The sequence below is a fragment of the Octopus sinensis genome, linkage group LG5 (assembly GCF_006345805.1).
Source record: "Octopus sinensis linkage group LG5, ASM634580v1, whole genome shotgun sequence".
Taxonomy (NCBI): domain Eukaryota; kingdom Metazoa; phylum Mollusca; class Cephalopoda; order Octopoda; family Octopodidae; genus Octopus; species Octopus sinensis.
In genome coordinates, this window is record NC_043001.1 from 21,245,626 (window position 1) to 21,260,496 (window position 14,871).

At 38.6% G+C, this 14,871-nt stretch overlaps 1 protein-coding gene across 4 annotated transcripts in view; it reads right to left on the reverse strand.

Annotated features, from left to right (window-relative positions):
- LOC115212410 (retinoic acid receptor gamma-like) overlaps nucleotides 1–14,871 on the reverse strand; it is an 88,570-nt gene that overhangs the window by 16,046 nt on the left and 57,653 nt on the right. For all 4 annotated transcript variants that reach the window (XM_029781311.2, XM_036503205.1, XM_029781312.2 and 1 more), the window contains exons 2-3: nucleotides 4,799–4,927; nucleotides 1,963–2,104 (exon numbers count right to left, since the gene is read on the reverse strand). In XM_029781311.2, coding sequence (XP_029637171.1) covers nucleotides 1,963–2,104; nucleotides 4,799–4,927 — 271 coding nt within the window. The remainder of the gene's footprint in view (nucleotides 1–1,962; nucleotides 2,105–4,798; nucleotides 4,928–14,871) is intronic.

A 14,871-nucleotide genomic window follows, 5' to 3' on the forward strand; every position in this document is an offset into this window, starting at 1 on the left:
TTTGACAGATAAATCCTCCTCCTCATCATCATCATCTGAATGCTAAAGGGTTAAGTGAAGTTTACAGTCATTGTGCATTTTCTGAGTGGCTAATGTGTGTCTTCCATGCTCTAATTGTTTTAATATCAACACAAAAGGCTCAGATCAAATCATTTTGTCTGGCAAGCACACCTCCAAAATAACAATTTGTAAATCATTTATAAATAGCCACATAATGGCTACATAAATAAATGACTTAGAAATTTATATCAGAAAGAAAAAAAACCATCTGTACTTCTAGAGTTGTAATGGACTTGACATGGTATATGTTTTTTTAGGCTATGCTATAGCCCCAGGCCAATCGAAGCCTTGTGGTAGATGGAAACTAAAAGAAGCCTGTTGTATGTGTTTATGTGTGCGTGTCTTTGCATTTGTTCCCCCACTCGCCCGATAACCAGTGTTGGTGTGTTTATGTCCCAATGACTTGGCAGTTCGGCAAAAGGATTGATTGAATAAGTACGGGTCGATTCATTTGACTGAAATTCTTCAACACAGTGCCGCAGCAAGGCTACAGTCTAATGAGTGAAACAAGTAAACGATAAAAGAAAAAGGAGATGAATTAATAACACAATGTTATGATGTAAATATCATTGCGGTTTCAACTACACTAACAGACATTTACGCTGATTATAACGATGATCACTTCTAGGGAAGTCGTTAAATGGTGTTCTATAAACATTTTAAGCTAATTTTTGCCTGTTGGAATTTCTTAGAAAAGAAGCATTTGTACTTGTCTTAAAACATGTCTTAAAATAGCACAACATGAAAACAGAAGACATGCTTGGTGCAAAGAATTCTTAATTGGTTCCAGATGTTTAGCAGCCCAGAATGAAGCCTACATTGTCTAAACGAAGCCTGTCTAACTTGAAAGATAATTCATTGCATTTGGTAATTAATTAGAAAATGCTTTCTGGTGCCAGTGGCATGTAAAAAGCACCATCTGAACGTGGCTGATGCCAGCATCGCCTTGACTGGCTTCCGTGCCAGTGGCACGTAAAAAGCACCAATCCGATCGTGGCCATTGCCAGCCTCGCCTGGCACCTGTGCCGGTGGCACGTAAAAAGCACCCACTACACTCACAGAGTGGTTGGCGTTAGGAAGGGCATCCAGCTGTAGAAACACTGCCAGATCAGACTGGAGCCTGGTGCAGCCTTCTGGCTTCCCAGATCCCGGTCGAACCATCCAACCCATGCTAGCATGGAGAACAGACGTTAAACGATGATGATGATGATGATGAAGAGTAGAAACTTTTATTATTATGGTACAAAAAGGAAGGCATGACATGGCAGGATGTGGGAGGCTAAAGATTTAAGATTTTCAACGAGTGTGGATTGAATGTAAAGACATAGCTCATGGTATGAATATAATAAATGAATGAAAGCAATACTTTTTGGCTGAATTCATTCAGACAGTGTTATATTACTTAGAATATTCTTGATTCTAATTTCTTTGAAAGAAAAATGCAAAGTTTCCATGAAAAGACTTTACAACAGAGTTAAGTGTTTTTTTTTTTTTTGAATGGTCCATTCTAGGTTCCTCACTTTGGAGCAACAAATTATACAAAATATTCTCCAATTGTGAGGAAAGTATATATTTCACTTTATTTTTGAAAATGACTATCATCAGATCAAAAATTAAGAAACTAATCAGAAAATATTCTTTTATATTAACAGTACTGGTGGTGAAAAGCACTTGAGGAAGTGCCACATAAAAGCCAACCACTTCACATACTGTGAAGTGGTTGGCTTTAGGAAGGGCATCCAACCATAGAAGCAATGCCAAATCAGATTGGAGACTGGTGCAGCTCCCCAGCTCTGGTCAAACCGGTCAACCTATGCCAGCATGGTCATCGGACATAATATGACGATAATGAATTTAAGTATGATCTCTTGATGTAGAGACAGCAAAACTATGCAAACTTACCTTCTTTTGACATTCCCATAGAAAGACATTTCTTAAATCGACAAAAAGCACATGCATTGCGCTTTCCTGGACTAATTTCACAATTTTCAATTCCAGGGCATTTATATTCTTCTTTTCTTTGTAGACTTCGCCGAAAAAACCCCTAAAAATTAAATGATTTATCCAAGTTATTCAAACCAGTAAAATATATAAATGAAAAAGCTTCAAGTATTTTAAGTACAACACATACATTCTTTTCTCTAATGCTTTGTTTAACAAGGTGTTATTAATAAGATTAATCAATGCTTCACAAGGGAAATTTAAGATATGAAACTTTAACAGCATGTCTCTACAATTTGCTTCCTGACAGTATCAGGAGAATATCCCATTCTTTTTGGGTCACATGAACTTTATACATAATTCTATGCACTTCCCTAGAGAGAAAACTATTTAATAATTGCCATTCCTTGATAAATATAAGATTAAAAGAATATTGTTAACTGAAATCAATGACAGATTAACTGTATATAAAAAAACAAACAGTCAGTGGGTTCTGTCCAAGAAAGGAATCATCAGATGACCCCAAATTTCACCAGCAATTGGGTTATGGGATTAGCATTGTGATTAAGGCTGTTGAAACTTGTGTTGGAAATAAAGACAATGAGTTTGAGTCTTGGTAAGCTGTGTGTGTGTGTGTGTGTGTGTGTATGTGTGTGTGTACATATGGTAAACAGTTTGCTTCTCAACACAGTTGGGTAAGTGTCTTCTACTATAGTCCCAAGCCAACCAAAGCCTTGTGACTGGATGTGGTAGGTGGAAACTGAAAGAAGCCCAACATGTGTGTGTGTATATATATATATATATATATATATATATATATATATATATATATATATATATATACATACATACATACACACACATATCATAATCACTGTTGTCATTTAATGCCCTCTTTCCATGTTGGCATGGGTTGGACAGTTTGACTGAGAACTGGCAAGCTAGGAGGATGCACCAGGCTCCAATCTGATTTGGCAAGGTTTCTACAGCTGGATGCACTTCCTAGAGTCAACCACTCTAAGAGTGTAGTGGATGTTTTTACGTGCTACCAGCATGGGAGCCAGTCAGGTGACACTGGCATCTGTCACACTCGAATGGTGCTTTTTATGTGATATATATATATATATATATATACACACACACACACCACACACACACACACACCATCTGAGCATGATTGTTGCCAGGGCTGCTGCCTGGCTCCCATGCTGATGGCATATAAAAGGCACCATTCAAGTGTGATCATTATTAGCGTCACCTTACTGGTACTTGTGCCAGTGACATGTGAAAAACAATATTTGAGTGAGGTCCTTGCCAGTGTCGCTGGACTAGCTCCTGTGCAGGAGGCACATAAAAAACACCATTTGAGCGTGGCCGTCACCAGTACCACCTGTAAAAAACACCCACTACACTCTCAGAATGATTGGCATTAGGAAGGGCATCCAGCTGTAGAAACTGCCAGATCAGATTGGAGCCTGATGCAGCCATCTGGCTCGCTAGTCCTCAGTCAAACTGTCCAACCCATTCCAGCATGGAAAGTGGACGTTAAATGATGATGATGATGATGCTATTGTAATAATAGCATGAGAAAGCAAAATGCTTTCAATTCTGTCAGGATACAAGCAGCCCTCAAAAAAACTTTGTGATTAAAGCAGCCTGCAACGTAATTCGAGTTGGCCAGGCCTGGTCTAGGCCTTAAGACAATAATGTTCAGAGAATGATGATGATAATGGGAGGCTGACTCCATTTAAGAAAATTTGGATTAAAGTGATTATAGGTGGTATTAATTTATAATTAACAGGGCAATCAAGACAAATATATTATGTGCTAGGAAACAGTTGCAACATCCTGTAGTATTCTTACTATGAGAATGTTATAGAATGAGATGGCTTAATTTCCTCAATATGTAGAACCATAGTAGAATTTGCTGAGACCCCCTTCGGTCATGAATGACCATGGGATTGCACCTAGAAAGTTACCCTCCCAGGTATAAGTCCGGGCAAGGTTGTTTATGGAAGACCAGCAGTCACCCAGGCATACTAGCCTCACCGCTCCACACCACCGATGTTATCCAAGGGAAAGGAAAAGTCCGATACAGCTTGGTACCAGGGACACTGCAACACATTTCTACAGCTGAGTGAACTGGAGCAACGTGAAATAAAGTGTCTTGCTCAAGAACACAACACACAGCCCGGTACGGGATTCAAACTCACAACTTCATGATTGTAAGCTCGATGCTCTAACCACTGAGCCATGCACCTTCATACTAGAATACTTGCTAATGAACTGATTTACAGATTTAAAACTTATGACTCCGAAGAATAAAAATAATGGTTTCAAAAAAGAAAACAGGTACAAAAAAAAAAAAGGAGAAAAGAAATAGGTTTTAATTTTCATTTAAAATTATCTAAAAATAAATATTTATAATTTAATTAGTCAGATTATCTAAAAATAAATAAGGATATTTATAATTAATCAAATAATCTAAAAATGAATAAGTCTATTTATAATTAATATAAAAGCACTATTTTAATTTTTGTTGTCAATTTTATTTATTTTTTTTTTGTTTTCAATTTTTCATGACATTCAAATTAAAAATACCGACTGCTGAGATAATGAGCTTATATTGCATATTTCCAAAAATCAACATTAAATAAACAAGCACGATCGTTAAGGAATAGTGTACTTGACAAAAAGCAAAGCAACAATTTAGGCAAGCAGATGTAACAGGATCAAGAATGAGAATTAATGCAAGTTAGAAAGTTTAAAACCTGTAAAAGCATAAAGTCCAACCCACCTTACATGCCTCACACGTATTAACACCATAATGAAATCCTGAAGCTTTCTCCCCACATATACGACATGGAGGTAAAACAGCCTCTGTGATTGAACAATGACTAGCAGTCTCTGTCATTTTGTAGGGTCTCTGAAAGTAAAGAAAGCAAAACAAATAAAGACTATTGAAACACATTTTACTCACAACATGCATCTTCGAAAGAAACTAAATATTTGAATTCTAGCGAAACACAGTTGAATTAACCCTTTCGTTACTGTATTTATTTTTAGATGCTCTGTGTTTCTTTCAAATACTTTAAATATAACAAAGAATTTAGTAAAATAACTTAGTTATCATTAAGCTAGTGTTAGGAACATAAATTGTGACTAAAGTTTGGTGGAAGATTTTAATTCAAAACTTATAAAAACAAATCATTTGTACTACAGAGCCAGCGGTGGTTTCAGCCGGGTTGGTATCGAAAGGGTTAAACACACCTCTACATTTGGGCTGATGCACATTAGAAGCAGTTGGAAGGGTGCAGATTGAAGGAAATTTAGGCTATTATTTCTGCTGATTATTTTTCTTCTTAACCCTTTCGTTACTGTATTTATTTTGAGATGCTCTGTGTTTCTTTCAAATACTTTAAATATAACAAAGAATTTACTAAAATAATTTAGTTATCATTCAGCTAGTGTTAGGAATATAAATTGTGACTAAGGTTTGGTGGAAGATTTTAATTCAAAAACTTATGTAAACAAGACCTTTGTACTACAGAGCCGGTTTCAGCTGGGTTGGTAACGAAAGGGTTAGCACCTGCTTTTACCAATCTTATATGGACTTAACTTTCAAAAATTCTCTAAATTACTTTATCCTTTACCTGTTTCAGTCATTGGACTGCAGCCATGCTGAGGCGCCACCTTGAAGGGTTTTAGTCGAACAACTCAATTCTAGGATTTTTTTTAAAGCCTAGCTTGTGAAGACCTGTTGGGGCAAGTGAAATTGAAATTGAACCAAATTCGAAGGCTGGCACCCGTGCCAGTGGAGCACTAACAGCTCCATCCAAGCGGGATCACTGCCAGAGCAGCTGTCTGGCTTCCGTGCTGGTGGGTACATAAAAAGTACCATTTGAGCATGATCGTTACCAGTGTCGCCTTACTGGCACTTGTGCCGGTGGCATGTGAACAAAACATTCAAACGAGGACATTGCCAGTACCACTGGACTGACTCCTGTGCAGGTGGCACGTAAAAAACACCATTTTCGAGCGCGGCTGTTGCCAGTACCACTAGACTGGCCCTCGTGCTGGTGGCACGTAAAAGCACCCACTACACTCTTGGAGTTAGGAAGGGCATCCGGCTGTAGAAACTCTGCCAGATCAAGATTGGAGCCTGGTGCAGCCATCTGGTTTGCCAGACCTCAGTCAGATCGTCCAACCCATGCTAGCATGGAAAGTGGATGTTAAACGATGATGATGATGATTTACCTGTTTTGGTCATTTGACTGCAGCCATGCTGAGACACCACCTTGAAGGGTTTTAGTCGAACAACTCAATCCTAGGATTTTTTTTTTAAAGCCTCATACTTATTCTATCAGTCTCTTTTTGCTGAACTACTAAGTTATGGGAATGTAAACACAACAACACCAGTTGTCAAGTGGTGGTGAGGGACAAACACATAAAAAGACGCACACACACACAGACATATATACAACAGGCTTTTTTTCAGTTTCCCTCGACTCACAAATCCACTCATCATAGTAAAAGACACTTGCCCAAGGTGTCACAAGTGGGACTGAACCCAGAACAATGTGGTTGAGAACAAGCTTCTTACCACACAGCCAATGCCTTCGCCTATCACTAGTCCTCCTTACTTAGTATAAAATACAACAGGTAAAGTCTATTAATTATGGCATCGGTCAACCATCACATGTCTCTTTCCAATAATTCATCTCTCCTGGATACGTTAACTGAGGAATACTCGGTTCTTTTGTGTTCATTCTGTCTTTCACATGCAATGGACCATATTTCTGATATACACAGCTACCATCATCATCATCATCATCATCACTGTCAACATCAATATTTCAGCGTCCACTTCTTTATGCTTGCATGGGTTGGATGAAGACAGATTTTCTATGGCCAGATGCCTTTGCTGCTGCCGACCCTCGCCCGTTTCCTAGCAAGGTAATATTTCTCCTTAGCCAGACATGTTTTGCACAGAACAGTGAAAATGAATGATACTGTTTGTATGACAGCGACACTTGAAACTGTCACGCAGTGTCAAGACAAAGAGGCACTTGCACATATATATATATATATAATGGGCTTCTTTGAATTCCATGTATAATGCTGTTTATAGGCTTTTATGAGGAGGCATGTGGAAGAAGTTTGATGTTGTGAAACATAGGGCAGTGAATGCATGAGCTCTAGAATGATTACGGATGAATGAGTGTGTTCAGTTTAATGTGTTGAATGTCCAACATTAATTCAGGGGAAAAACTGAGTGTAAACAGTGGTTTGGCTGAGGGTGAAGCATGTAATGCAATGTTAAATTATAATCAACTAGCAGTATCGGCCGGCGTTGCTCGGGTTTCTAAGGGAAATAACTATATAAGCACTTTTAGAGAGTTATAGCCAAAAAATAGAAAAAAAATGGTAAATTTTTTTTTAAATCGTTGACTCATCGTAGACATTTTTAGAGAGTTACCTCTCTTATATAATAGCGAAAAAATGCATTAAAATGGAAAAAAATGATGGTAAATTCTATGAATTTCCATCTTCCAAATCCACTCACAATGCTTTGGTCAACTTGGGCCTATAAGAGAAGACACTTGCCCAAGGTGCCACACAGTGAGACTGAACCCAAAACCATGTGGTTAGGAAGAAAATTTCTTAACCCCACAGCGATGCTTGCATATATTTTTCTTCCTTTGTATAAAGAAACTCATTTAGTTGCTGTCAAAAGTAGTAGTTCCTTAACCCTTTAGCATTTAAACTGGCCATATCCGGCCAAAATATTCTGCCTCTTCTAAATTCAAACTGACCAGATCCAGCCTCTCACACATACCCTACAATGTCATTCTAAAAATATACAATCACATCATTGCAATATTGAAGCTACAGGATAATGCCAAATAAATTCAAAACAATGTGAATAAACAAGCAATAAATCGGACAAAGGAATCTGAATGCTAAAGAGTTAAACATCCCTCCATATACCGAGCATATATAAGGCAGCGAGCTGGCAGCAAGGTTAGCACGCCGGGCGAAATGCGTAGCCGTATTTCGTCTGCCGTTACGTTCTGAGTTCAAATTCCGCCGAGGTCGACTTTGCCTTTCATCCTTTCGGGGTCGATTAAATAAGTACCAGTTACGCACTGAGGTCGATATAATCGACTTAATCCGTTTGTCTGTCCTTGTTTGCCCTCTCTGTGTTTAGCCCCTTGTGGGCAGTAAAGAAATACATATACTGAGCCCTAGCCGACACCATGCTCCATTAAGTCATCTAAATAACAGAACTTATCAGAAGTCATCATCAAACGTTTCAAACACTGACCTTCAAAATCTAGATGTTAGCTGTGCTAATTACAAAAAGAAATGTAGTTTATAGGCTTTTATGAGGAGGCAGGTGGAAGAAGTTTGATGTTGTGAAACATAGGGCAGTGAATGCATGAGCTCTAGAATGATTACGGATGAATGAGTGTGTTCAGTTTAATGTGTTGAATGTCCAACATTAATTCAGGGGAAAAAATTGAGTGTAAAAAGTGGTTTGGCTGAGGGTGAAGCATGTAATGCAATGTTGAATTATGATCAATGTTGGATGGGACGTAATGTGAGCTGATGAGAGGACGTGTGGGTGGAGGAGAGCAGTTTAATCAAATTTGGAAATAATGTTTTAAGTAGAACAGTATCAAAGATTAAGTATACATCAGTCATTCCCAACCTGTGGTCTGCAAAGATAGTACTGAGGGGTCCGTGAACTAAATACAAAATTTCATATTCGAGTGAGGTGAGTGGCTGTGTGGTAAGTAGCTTGCTTACCAACCACATGGTTCCGGGTTCAGTCCCACTGCGTGGCATCTTGGGCAAGTGTCTTCTACTATAGCCGAGGGCCGACCAAAGCCTTGTGAGTGGATTTGGTAGACGGAAACTGAAAGAAGCCCGTCGTATATATGTATATATATATATATGTGTGTGTGTGTGTGCGTGTATGTTTGTGTGTCTGTGTTTGTCCCCCTAGCATTGCTTGACAACCGATGCTGGTGTGTTTATGTCCCCGTCACTTAGCGGTTCGGCAAAAGAGACCAATAGAATAAGTACTGGGCTAACAAAGAATAAGTCCCGGGGTCAAGTTGCTCGATTAAAGGCGGTGCTCCAGCATGACCGCAGTCAAATGACTCAAACAAGTAAAAGAGTATTCGAGCGAGGTCTATCAAAAGCACTAGCAAAGCTTTGGTCAGCAGAGAACCATATTAGGAGACACTTGCCCAAGGTACTCCCTAATAATACCGAACCCAAGACCACACAGTAAGGAAGCAAACTTCTCAAGAACACCACCATAACTGCACCTGTTTGTACACATACATTATATTATGTATATTATAAAAATTCCTGCATATATTAATAGTAATGGTGTTTATTACACAGGTACAAATAAGTGGCATGCACTCATTTTTCAAAAGCATTTGTTCTTCAATCATATACTCTTTTATTTGTTTCAGTCAGTTGACTGCGGCCATGCTGGAGCATTGCCTTTAGTCGAGCAAATCGATCCCAGGACTTATTCTTTGGAAGCCTAGTACTTATTCTATTGGTCCCTTTTTGCTGAACCGCTAAGTTATGTGGACGTAAACATCTGTTGGGGGGACAAACACAGACACACAAACATACATACATATATATATATATGTGTGTGTGTGTGTGTGTATACAATGGGCTTCTTTAAGTTTCCTTCTACCAAATTCACTCACAAGGCTTTGGTTGGCCCGAGGCCATAGTAGAAGACACTTGCCGAAGGTGCCACACAGTGGGACTGAACCCAGAACCATGTGGTTGGTAAGCAAGCTACTTAATACACAGCCACTCCTGTGCTTATAACCAGTCAATGTTACCACTTGTAAAAATATATTATTACTGCTCCATTACTAAACCAAATTCATTAATATGGAGTTCTAGGGCAATATGAGGCTGCTATGTTTTTTCTTTTTTGACAATTGCTGTTTACAGTTAAATGTGATTACAGACAGGAATGCAGCTAATATTATTGCCAAGTTGTCTGCCGGTCAATGACCTTGTTAACAACTACCCCCTCCTTAGGTTATACTGACCAACAAGCCACTCCACCTTTCTCATTGTTATTCTCCTCCCATCTCCAGCCACACTCAAAAATTCTCCTCCTTTCTCTTTCCAACCAATTCCCACTTATGCATGCGAGAAATAACTTGATTCTTTATCTTTTCTGATCATTCTTCCTGTCCCCTCACCCACCACCTGCAAGCTTTCCATGCTAGCTGGAAAATCACCCCTACCCCCCCTCTCTCTCTCACTATCTACCTATCCATCCAGCCATCCCCTGATATAGTTCTTGAATAAACGTCAGCACGCCGGGCGAAATGCTTAGTACTATTTCGTCTGTCTGTACGCTCTGAGTTCAAATTCCGCCGAGGTCGACTTTGCCTTTCATCTTTTCGGGGTCGATAAATTAGGTACCACTTACGCACTGGGGTCGATGTAATCGACTTAATCCCTTTGTCTGTCCTTGTTTGTCCCCTCTGTGTTTAGCCCCTTGTGGGTAGTAAAGAAATAAGAAATATATATAGATAATATTGATTTCATTGATTTTTTCAAGTTTTACAATTAATGGTTTTTTCTTTTTTGTTTTTTTGTTTTTTTAAATAAAGAAAATACAAACACACACACACATATATATATATTCTTTTACTTGTTTCAGTCATTTGACTGTGGCCATGCTGGCACACCCCCTTAAGTCGAACAAATTGACCCCAGGACTTATTCTTTGTAAGCCTAGTACTTATTCTATCAGTCTCTTTTGCCGAACCATTAAGTTACAGGGACATAAACACACCACCATTGGTTGTCAAGCGATGTTTTGGGCGACAAACACAGACACACATCATCATCATCATCATCATCATCGTTGTCGTGTAACGTCTGCTTTCCATGCTGGCATGGGTTGGATGGCTTGACTGAGGACTGGTGAACCAGAAGGCTGCACCAGGCTCAATCTGATCTGGCAAAGTTTCTACAGCTGGATGCCTTTCCTAACAATCGCATGAGGGCCAGTCATGCAGTTCTGGCAATGACCTCACTCAAAAGGTCTTTTTTTATGTGCTACCTGCATGGGAGCCAGTCTTGTGACACTGACAATGACCACACTCAAATGTTTTTCACATGCCACCAGTACATGTGCCGGTAAGGCAATGCTGGCAGCAATCATGCTTGGATGTGCTTTTAACGTTCCATTGGCACAAGTGCCAATCAAGCAGTACTGTCATTGGCCGTGTCAGTGATTTTGATTTGATTTCACTTGCCTCAATAGGTCTTCGTAAGCAAAGTTTATTGTCCAATGAATGAAGGGTCTTTATATATATATATATATATATATATATATATATATATATATATATACACACACACACACACGAAAGGTTTCTTCCAGTTTTCGGCTACCAAATCCACTCACAAGGTTTTGGCCAGCCCGAGGCTATAGTAGAAGATACTTGCCCAAGGTGCCACACAGTGGGACTGAACTTGGAACCATGTGGTAGGTAAGCAAGCTACCTACCACATAGCCACTCCGGCGCCTTATTCATTAATAGTAAAACTTAAGTCTCAGTGAAATCAATAAATTTTACTCTACTAAATACAAAAAGTCCCACCATCAATAAATGTTTCGGTTTCAACAAGATCAACCATACCATATGATGAACAATGATGATATATATACATCAGCCGTTTGGTCAAGATCAAAGTGTAGTATAAATATGTATGATGTAATATAATATGAACACCACTAAAAATAACTTTGTTTTAATCAATATGCTAGCATATTTTTTTCTGTAGCTGTACATATTTCACAGCACTTAGCATCTATTGTTCACAATAGTTAGTTGATCTCCCACTCCAACAGAATTGGCTCAATAGGCAACAGTCTAAATTTGTCAATACTTGTTATCACTGTAACAAGTATATTCTAAAGAAAACCTAACTTTAAATTTTGAGTAAGTTTGGACTTTTTTTTATGAACATTTTATACGTATCCACTTTATTTTTGATTCAATTCTCGAAATTAAAAATCCACTTATTTGTCCACTTAAGTATGCCACAGCACTGTAAATAATATTACAAACACATTCACTGTATCCAATTTCATGCTTAATCCTTTTGATACCAACCCGGCTGAAACCGGCTCTGGTTCTGAGTACAAATGTCTTGTTTTCATAAATTTTGAATAAAAATCTTCCACAAAACCTTAGTCACAATTAATGTTCCTAACACTAGCTTAATGGAAAGGTCACGAGGAATGCAGGCGTTGAGGATAGCAGCATTGGAGTGAAGATTGGAGGAAGAACTATTAATAACCTTCACTATGCAGATGATACAACTCTGCTGGCAGAAAATAACAAGGGTCTAGAGAATCTTATCCTGCTAGTCAAGAAAGGGAGTGAGAAATTTGGGCTGTACCTCAATGACAAGAAAACAAAGATCATTTCAACAGCAGCCACAACAAACATCAGCATCAAGATCGATAATGAAGAGATCGGAGTGGTTGATGATTTCATCTTCCTTGGCTCCAAAATAAATCGAGATGCTAACTGCACTTCAGAAATGAGGCGGCGGATAGTACTAGGCAGAGAGGCAACGGTCAGCATGAGCAAGGTCTGGAAGAGTAGAGACATCAGACTCGCTACCAAATGCAGAGTGGTGAATGCAATTGTCTTCCCAATAGCAACATATGGATGCGAGACCTGGACAATAAAGAAAGCTGACCAGAAGAGAATTAATGCATTCGAGCTTCGGTGCTGGAGAAGACTCTTACGGATTCCATGGACAGCGAGGCTCACCAATGGAGAAGTTCTTAACCAGATCAAGCCGAAACTGTCGCTAGAAGCTAGGATCACAATATGATTGATCATATTATGCGGAGAAAATCCCTGGAGAAGGACATCATGCTCGGAATGGTCAGTGGCGACCAAGAACCCGCTGGCTCGACACCATTAAGAGTGACACGGGAATGGCCATAGCCAATCTGAAAGAAGCGACCCAGGATAGAACTGGCTGGAGAACACTGATCCATTGAGTAACCGAGAGTCGACTTCGACTGAACGGATAGATAGATAGATAGATAGATAAGTTATTTTACTAAATTCTTTGTTATATTTAAAGTATTTGAAAGAAATACAGAGCATCTCAAAATAAATACAGTAACAAAAGGGTTAATAGACATTTGTCACGTATCAAAGTTGATTGATCAGGTAAGCTGAACACAACTTTCCTTTACTATTGAGTATTTCTCATGAGGACAATTACAAAGAAAAAAAAAATCAATCAAATATCAAGATTAGTGGTTGGGCAACTTGTACATATTTACCTAAGCTGCTGAGTTCCTTTTATGGTAGCGAAAATGATAAACTGTCTTTTGATAATGCTAATTTGAGGGAGTTGGTCAAATCAAGAAAGCTTTATCTCAACAAATTTTACAACAGCTGATATATTTACATTGATTTAGAAGTTCTTCAGCCCTATCACTTAGCAGTGCTCTATTCCTTACACCTTACTATTTACATTAGTTTGCTGATAACATTTCAATATATAGGTCACAAAAGGAATGTTGAATACAATTTTCTGATAGTTTCAGGCAAACTATTAAACGGATTCATTATTGTGATAACTTTAGATGGGCATTATTTTTTTTTTATGGTTTAAGTCTTGAATATTTCTGAGAAATAAACACAGAGCACAATTAAAATACACACACATATATATATATTATAATGGGGGTGGCAAGTTTTATGGAGTTACCCTGGGTTTTTTGTCCATAAGGGGTTTGGCCTTACAGCATATCGTCTGACCCCATCTTGGAGTGTGCTTCTCCAGATGTATTTTTTTTCTACAAATTATATATATATGGTGCTGCTGGACTGGCTCCTGTGCAGGTGGCACGTAAAAATCACCATTTGAGCATGGCCATTGCCAGTACCGCCTGACTGGCCTCATGCCGGTGGAAAGTAAAAGCACCCACTACATTTTTGGAGTTGGTGTTAGGAAGGGCATCCAGCTGTAGAAACTCTGCCAGATCAGATTGGAGCCTGGTGCAGCCATCTGGTTTGCCAGTCCTCAATCAAATCGTCCAACACATGCTAGCATGGAAAGCGGACATTAAACGATGATGATGATATAAATAATACTAAAAGTCTGTGGTCACTTGCTTGCTTGTCTGTAATTTAATACAGCCAAACCAGTGTATAATGGGAAAATACTCTGAAAGTAAGGTAATCCTGAAAGGTGAATACAAACAGAATAAAATAAGTTTCGCATAAATCGGACCATGGATTCCCGAGATGCGTTTTATTTTAATTTGTTTCCACAAATTTAAGCAGTGAAACCTGGATAGTTTTGTTTGCATCGAAACCAGGAATCGAAACCACAATCTTATGATCATGATACTGACACCCTAACCACTAAGCCACGTGCCTCCACATAATTGCCCATCCTACCAAACTTATTTACAGGAAAACTACATGCTTAGATGAAGTTCCTAAAACCATGAACCTCCACTGTGAATCTGAGCAGATTTTACATTCTCAACAAAGGTTTCTTATGTAAGCATAATACTTTAAGTTTGTTGGTCAAGAAATATGGGAAGTTGTAATATAAGGGCTTTATTTATTATTTTCCTGTTATTCTCCTGGGGAGAGTAATTTTCTTTTTGTGCCTTATAATTGACTCTCCCCAGACATAACAGAATAAGCTTCAACACACGAAATCACAAAGAATCTTGCAAACCAAATCCCAAAACGAAACATACTTTTCCTGTTTTGTCATTCAACTGAAATCTTTGGATTTTTGAAGACTATT